Here is a 7,743-nt window from a genome sequence, read left to right on the forward strand (position 1 = left end):
ATAATATCATAATTGATAAGGATATATCTACAACATCACATTTAGACAATCTTACCAATTTCACTGAGTACAGCACTGGCTCTTGACATTACCCTGTTCATGATATCTTTGATCTTTTTGTCTGCTTCACTCTCACTAATAAAACAAAAACAATATGTTTAAAACAAAATAAATAAATAAATAGGCATAGCTTGGCAAATTTCAATTCATCCAGTCATTTGCGTTTCATTTCACTAACTCTAATTTGGAAGTTAGAGGTGCTACTTACATGTAACCAGTCGTACTGATATATGAATAAAAGTTCAGAATCAAAAACAAGTTATTTTACATAATAGTAAAAAATCATGCCTGTAACTGTTCAGATGTCAGTTTTTGGGGGGAACTTGCATTGTAAGAGGGAACTGCAAGTGAATATCCCCCCCCCCCCTCATTAAAAAAAAAAAAGAAAAAAAAAACACACTAGAATACCATACTTACGCCCCAGACGTCTGTTTTCTCAGTTCATTAATGATCTCATCCACTGATCTGTCTTCTTTAGGCTTGTCCTCTTTCACAGGTTTAGGCTCCTGTTTCTGGGCAGCAGCAGCAGCAGCAGCTCTAGCTTTCTCTGAATACAGAAAATACTGGCATACGAAATATTCCAAGTTTTTAAGGTTCTTGGTTAATTGCAACTTTGCAAATTGAAAAGTCTACAGAACATATAAAACAGATTTTAGACTTATTTATAAATATATATCATCATATTCATTATATAATACACTTACATTTAAGCACACAAAAAATTTTAAAATCATAATGTCTCTCTACAAATATAAACACTGACATGAGAGAAGCCATCTTTACGTTAAACAGTCATATTTAGGCTGCATTCCCCACCTTTGCCTACTGGCTGTTTCCTCTGTGGTGCCCCTCTCTTCCCATCAGACCTGGATGACGTGGACTTCTTACTGCTGTCTGACCTCTTGCTGTCCTTGTCTGTCTCCCGCGCCATGTGTCTCCTGTAGATGGCTTCCCCACCTGCAATCTCACGTGCCTCATCCAAAAGTTCCTTGGTGGACTTCACCTAAAATCAAATAAAGGTGTTAATCAAGTAAAAAGAGATTCAGTTCAAAACATACATACATACATTACCCCTTTTTTTTAAAGATACTTAAAGTGAATATCTACTCTAAAACATTGAACAAAATAAAGAATGTGATTACTACGATTAATAAGTGTGGACTTTTAAATAAGACTAGGGATTTGAGGCTGTTCTTGTCTGGTCACAGCTTAGAGAACTGACCGAGCTGGTACTGGACACACTCCTCTGGTCATCAGCTCCCGCTGAGGTGGCTCTGCTCTTGGTGGGACCCGAGGAGGCATCAGCATCAATGTTAGCTATCACGTCATCATACTGACTGAACACCGCCTCATCTGGAAGGATGATCTCTGTGCTGCGCAGAGAGGAGGCAATGCTTTTACCGCTTCTGGTCCTGGTTCTCCAGCCAGCTGATATGTGAAAAATTTCAATTTCAAATAATTGAAGGAAAAATACTGATACACACAGAGAGAAAAGGCAATGCTTTACCATAATATAATATAATATAATATCATTATCATACATGGCAGATTTTAAATAAGCTAAACTCATTTCACAATAGTTTATTACTCTCCTCACCTGAAATTTTCCTTTGTTTTTTTACAAGTTCACTGAGCTGTGACATGGGTCTTGGAGTGGGTCTCATTCTCTCTGTAAAGGTCACTTTCTGTGTTGTACCCAGTAGTCCTAGGATAGCTGGCTTCTTCTCTGTCATGGGGTCACTGGGGCCAGTGAGTGGACTGACTGGACGTCCTTCCTCAGTCTCTGTAGGCATGGGGGTGGTGTTAGCCTACAGAATCCATAGAAAAAATACAGAATACAAGACTCATTTTTAATAGGAGCAGATTTGCACTGAAATGTACCAATGATATTGAAACTTTTTCAACAGTCAAGATGTACTTTGCATATCCACCGACAAAAAATAAATAAATAAATAAATAAATAAATAAATAAATAAATAAATAAATAAATAAATAAATAAATAAATAATTAAATAAAAAAAATAAAATAAAATAAAAGAGAGGTGTAAACCATGTTCTATTGACATTTTCATGAAACTTCTACACAACTCATTTAAATTTCTAATAAAAAATCAAATATTCACGGGCTACAATTCAGTAAAAACTTGGTTGAGACTGACTTTTTAAACAACACATTTAAAGCATGGTATAAAACTTTTCTTTTCAAATTGGCAAATCATCTAGTGAAAATCTTCTAAAACACAAGAAAGAATACAAAGAAAGAATGACACAGACTATTTCAATAGCTCCAATAGACTGATCATCATCAGTGATGGTAATAACTGGCTGTCCTTCTAGCATCACTTTCAGGTTCTTGATTTCAGCACTGAAATTAGACCAAAAAGAATCTTTTCATTTATAAATAAATGTAGCCACTAAAACAAAATTTCAATATTAGCTAATGCTATTAAAGCCTTTTTAAGTTAAAAAATATTTGAGCTCACAAACCACTACAGCTCTCACTTAAGTACGTGACTTAAAAAGAATCTGTAATTTTAAGATAGCAGTTCAGCCAATACAGTGATGAAGATTTTAGTTATTCAGTTATTATATCAAAATAAAATGAAGTCATCAGAATAAATACCTGTCTCTTACTCTTGGTACAACACCCACTGATGAAATGTGGGGTTTCTTCATTTCTGAAACAAATGAAAAATTGCTGTTAATCAAAAAGACAAAAATGTGTTTGGTAACAATTTGAAGGACCCGCTCAAAAGTGTAACAAACACTTTCATATTGGTTCTTAGTTTCTTTGTGAAAATGCACCGGTAAGATGAGAGGAAATACTGTTAAATGACCTGTGTGTGCTGTAACAGGTAACTGCACCCTGGCCAAAAATATCTGAGCACAGTTACACATGATTCCTTCTAATGACCTAGATTGGTCATTGCTTCTACCAATCGACAAGAAAAAAAAGCCAGACCTAACAGAACCTGTGGCAGGATGTTTTGGCCTTGGTTTTTAAAATGTTACAAGATTAGGATCAGAATAAATTCTACAGTCTGTAGACCTGCTTGGCTACACCACAGGTAAAAACTGAGTCTTCCTTTAAACTGATTCCTTCTATAAATTCCTAGGACTGTAATCATGTGCACTTAACCACTATTACAGGTATTTCAGGTCCAAGAAACTTCTACTCAGCAGCAGTGGAAATTCATCTTGTTATATTTTTCTGTGGCATGTTTTGTCAGAAACACAAAACTAATCATGATCAAGATAAAGTAACAAGCACTAATTTGAAACCGATTGTTTTTGAATTCATGTTTATTATTACCTGTAGACGTCACCACTTCCTCTTTGGAATAGGGATATTTCTTGGTCTTATCTTCAGGAACAGAAAATTTCCCCAGTTTTTCCAGTGGATTGTATCTTGGCAGTGAGCCAGGTGGGGGAGGCTGAAACATAGATTATAACCTTTCATTATATAATAACAAAAAAAAAAAAAAGAATTGACGAGAGCAATCAGCTGTATATTGTAACTGTATGACTACAGATAGTTTACCTACTATATAAATATTTTTAATAACACTGGGGTTGACTGAAATGTTTTGATGAAAATAAAAGCATTTCAGCACATAGAGACTGCCTACCCTGGGAGTTTTGGCGTCCTTAGGAAGATCTCCATGGAATAAAGGCTGTGTTTTTCTCTTCTCTCTTACTCTCTGTGGCACAAACTCAGGGCCTAATTTTCTTTTTTAACAAAAGAAGAGAAGGAAATATCTGTTAAAAGGTAAACTCATGCACAACCAAATTTGTCGATATGTAAGTTAACGCTAAAAATACAAAAATTAACAAAATAATAAAAATAAGATATAAATAAAATCTACTTTACTGAGACTGGGGTCAAGAATGCAATTAACTTACTTAGAAACTCTTTGTTCATGCGAAAGTGGTTCCATCTGCATAGCTTGCTTATATGCTGAGATTTCACTGAGTGATTTCTTGGCCAGATCATCCAGTTCTTGTTTTAAACTCAGCTCCACCTTCCTGGACACCCCCATTCTGAATGGTGCTTTTTCTGAGGGGTCTGTTGGGTGGATTTCTCTGCCGGCCATCTTGGTTATTTTAATCTGAAGTAAGCAGATTTATCAATAGTAAATGGTCTTTACAATTATTTGCAAAATTGAAAAAATAAAATGCCCCATCATTATAGCATCGGGTCATCATTTCAAACATTTGATGTACTTATTATGCAAATTGAAATAACATGTAAGGAATCCGTTCCACACGCAGAAAAAAGCAATGAAAAATCACTGGTGCATCATCATTCTGTTTAATTTTTGCGGTAAGCAGGGGGCCAAAATTGAAAATGCAGCCAGGCTGGCAAATTGACCATATCTGAGAGCAGAGATGTGGAATAATTGCCACTATGGTTGTATTCTGATTTATCTACCCATTTCCGTTATCTTGCACGTATATTTTCTAAACACTTCTGAAATGGCTACTCACCTTATAACCCCAATAAAAATATATTCACCAAAACATCGGCAGACTTGTTTCAAAGTTTTATTTTGGCCGCCATGTTGTTGGTGTGTTGCTCTGGAAATTCTCAGAAAATCTCGTTTGTATTTTGGCCTTATTTCTCGGTTCATGAATGGCGAGGGAAGTCATGTAAATCAAGGTTGATTATGCATTATCATATCTTACAGATAAAGAGGTAATTCTTCTATCCTTTGGGAAACGAAAGAAAATAAAGTCCAAAGTAATGTTACTCTCGTTCTTAGTGCGAGATTTGAATATTCCCGTCTCCATTTACTAAAGATAAAGGTGTACCTCCATGCGCGACGACAACAGTAAGTAAAAAAACAAATGTTGACACTAAACGTCATGATCAAATTGAAGCGACGTCGTATGTGAAGTAATAATAATATTTTGTTACTTGTGACCTGTGGCCGTTACTTATATAAATTTTGTGTAATTACCCTGTGCTATTTAAACGTAACGTATCCCCCCGTCTCTCTACTCTTGATAAATTAGGTCTAGATTTTACTCTCCAGGCTCAAGCACTTAGCCCCAGATTTCAGCCTTTACATTAATGCAGTCTTTTTTGCTGACCACCATAGATGTGTGCCTCCTGGAAGAAGCTAGTCCCTCATTGGGCCCGGAGCCCCGTCTACTACCGCCCTCCTCCTTGGGTTCGTAACTGGGAAGCTCATCACATCAAGCCATGGAAGTTTGTGGGGCCTGGTGTGGTCTCTCGGCTACCCGAGCACTACATCAAGAGGAAGATAGAGCTGATATCAGAAGAACCACATCCAGTCCACTGGGAACCAATCAACAAGAAGTATTCAGTCAGGGATGTCACCACAGGATTGGCAGAAAGGTGAGAGATCACAGGCAGGATGAAAGTTTAAATTTCTGTCAGATTACAGCTTATTGTAAAACGCTTGGTTTGTATGTCTCTTTTGTATTGCTTTCTAAGACTGAATTGATGGTTTATATGTTGCCATCTTTATCACTGAAAAGTTATCCCTACCTCACATGGACTCTTGCATGTTTTCTAACCTCACATCACTCAGCTTTGTTTTAGGCTCAGTTTATTTCCATGGTGAATAAGAATTCCCGAGTGCCACACATGCAAATTCATCAATACAGGCATAAAATTGTAATGTTGTAAAGTTGAGCATCTCCGGGCCATAGGCAAGTAAATTTTATATTTACCATATTTTTAATTTCAATAAATACAGGTTAATAAATAAATAAATACACCCAACCTTTACCTTTCATTTTTCACAGGGTTCAAATCCAGAACATAGCTATACCTGTGTTTTACCCAGAGCAAGCTGATCAAGGCCTCTGGGGAGGAGAAGGAATTGTACAAGGATATTACAGGAAAAAGTTGAGAAGGAGAAGGTAATTCAAGTTAAAATAACTGTATCACATGGATATGCTTAACCCATTGTTGAAGAGTCAGATAATATGCATTTAAGAACCTTCAGACAAAGGGTGTACATATTGGAAATTTCTGCCACAGTGTTTTGTTAACTTAGCTATGTGATAGTCCTGTGCATTTTCTACAAGCTCATTCTTTTTTGTAAATTAAGAAGTTTTAAAATTGAGAATTTTATTTGAAAATATGCAGCATTGACTTGGATAATAGACTTTACATAGAGATGATAGAGGTGTTCTAATATCAAGTTTATAGTGACTGTATATTGATATTTTTAAACTTTTATTCCAGCTCTCCTAAACTGTGGAAACCAAAGGTCTTCAATTTTTTTCTGTACAGTGAAATTTTGGATCGCTGGATGGAAATTGCCATCACCCAAAGAACACTTGATCTTATAGATGAAGCATTAGGGTTTGATAATTATATTCTAAAGGTTTGTTTTTAGATTTGGTATTTTTGCCTGATGTAGGTCTTTATGAGTAAACGGAATTATACGTAGTTTCTTGTAACCAAGTATTTAATAGATTATTTTCATCTTCATTTTTGGCTGACTATTCTTAATTATTGAAGTTGAAGGAAGTTTCCCTGTGACTGCTTTTGTAATTTTAATTTTTAATTAAAAAATTGCTTTTCCTCCAACCATAAATACAGATCATTTTTATTTGATATTTTCAGACCCATGAAAGGGACCTGAAATCTCAACTAGGAAATAAGCTGAAGAGGGAGATGTTACTGGCATTGGTTAGAAAATCATTACATCCCAGTAATCCAAAAAAGAGGGAAGAGCTTCTGGAGAAATACAAGGAGTTTATAATACCAGTGAGTTCTTTTCCTTTCTTACCTTGACACTGATTTGATCTTTTTTCAGGTATTCTGAAGACTATTACACAAGTGAGAGAGTCTCCTCACCCCCCCCCACCCCAGTATTATATTACAAATAAATCCAAAGTTTTATGTGTATCTTTTTTTTTTTTTTTACCAAAAAAGAAGAAAGAAAGACATAAGAAATGAAAATTGAACAAAGTAATATTGTACTGTAACAAAAAGTTAGATTTAAAAGCAAACTTTGGGAAAATTTGATATTAGCTGTACTAAAAAAATTGAAAAGCTGGAAATAAAACTTTGTAATGGGGTTACTTTATTTTTAACATTATACATGATTAAATGATGAAACATCAATATAAAGTTAGGTATTGAAAATCGGATGCAATGGTGTGACCAAGTGCTGAAATTGCAAATGTGATAGTTGAGACAGGAGCATAATAATATGTAATTGCTGCAGCTCAAATTGATTGGAAACTCCACCTGACTGTCAGCTTGACCTGTTAATAAATCAAAAAAGCGCATAAAACAATTTTAGAATTTAATGTACCATAGTGGAAAAATAATCCAAATTTGTTTAACTTTTTAAAAAGAATTTGAAAAACTTGACACAATTGGGATACTGTGTAAGTTCCATACATGTTTATACATATATCATTTAATATTTTAGAAAAAATATGCTCCATGAGATTTGTTTGAGATAAATAACATAACTGCTGTGTTAATAGGTAAAGATTTTCAATACCTAAGGAGTCGGAGGATATAGCTCATTGGGGATGTGGAAGAAAGCTTAATTATAGAGAGTTGATTCTTTCTAATGAGATTTTTAGTCTTCATGAACTCAAAATTTGATAAATAGTCTTAAAGATATGTTCTTTAATATTTAGCATCATATTTTATTAGGTACAAAAATATATACAAGCTTGTTTGTT

At 34.9% G+C, this 7,743-nt stretch overlaps 2 protein-coding genes across 2 annotated transcripts in view; one reads left to right on the forward strand and one right to left on the reverse strand.

Moving 5' to 3' along the window:
• LOC106177489 (uncharacterized) overlaps positions 1–4,711 on the reverse strand; it is a 38,822-nt gene extending 34,111 nt beyond the window's left edge. The window contains exons 1-11 of the mRNA XM_087007873.1: positions 4,549–4,711; positions 3,964–4,169; positions 3,690–3,789; positions 3,374–3,494; positions 2,684–2,738; positions 2,335–2,425; positions 1,658–1,868; positions 1,283–1,488; positions 877–1,063; positions 478–607; positions 56–135 (exon numbers count right to left, since the gene is read on the reverse strand). Of these exons, the coding sequence (XP_086863999.1) occupies positions 56–135; positions 478–607; positions 877–1,063; positions 1,283–1,488; positions 1,658–1,868; positions 2,335–2,425; positions 2,684–2,738; positions 3,374–3,494; positions 3,690–3,789; positions 3,964–4,154 (1,372 nt within the window). The 5' untranslated portion in view covers positions 4,155–4,169; positions 4,549–4,711. The remainder of the gene's footprint in view (positions 1–55; positions 136–477; positions 608–876; positions 1,064–1,282; positions 1,489–1,657; positions 1,869–2,334; positions 2,426–2,683; positions 2,739–3,373; positions 3,495–3,689; positions 3,790–3,963; positions 4,170–4,548) is intronic.
• A 48-nt stretch (positions 4,712–4,759) lies between these two features.
• Positions 4,760–7,743, forward strand: part of LOC106177523 (large ribosomal subunit protein bL28m) — a 31,549-nt gene continuing 28,565 nt past the window's right edge. Inside the window, exons 1-5 of the mRNA XM_013560326.2 lie at positions 4,760–4,892; positions 5,163–5,422; positions 5,836–5,952; positions 6,281–6,422; positions 6,665–6,808. Of these exons, the coding sequence (XP_013415780.2) occupies positions 5,163–5,422; positions 5,836–5,952; positions 6,281–6,422; positions 6,665–6,808 (663 nt within the window). The 5' untranslated portion in view covers positions 4,760–4,892. The remainder of the gene's footprint in view (positions 4,893–5,162; positions 5,423–5,835; positions 5,953–6,280; positions 6,423–6,664; positions 6,809–7,743) is intronic.

The sequence above is a fragment of the Lingula anatina genome, chromosome 3 (assembly GCF_051362555.1).
Source record: "Lingula anatina isolate TDL-2025a chromosome 3, LinAna3.0, whole genome shotgun sequence".
NCBI classification, from domain to species: Eukaryota; Metazoa; Brachiopoda; class Lingulata; order Lingulida; family Lingulidae; genus Lingula; species Lingula anatina.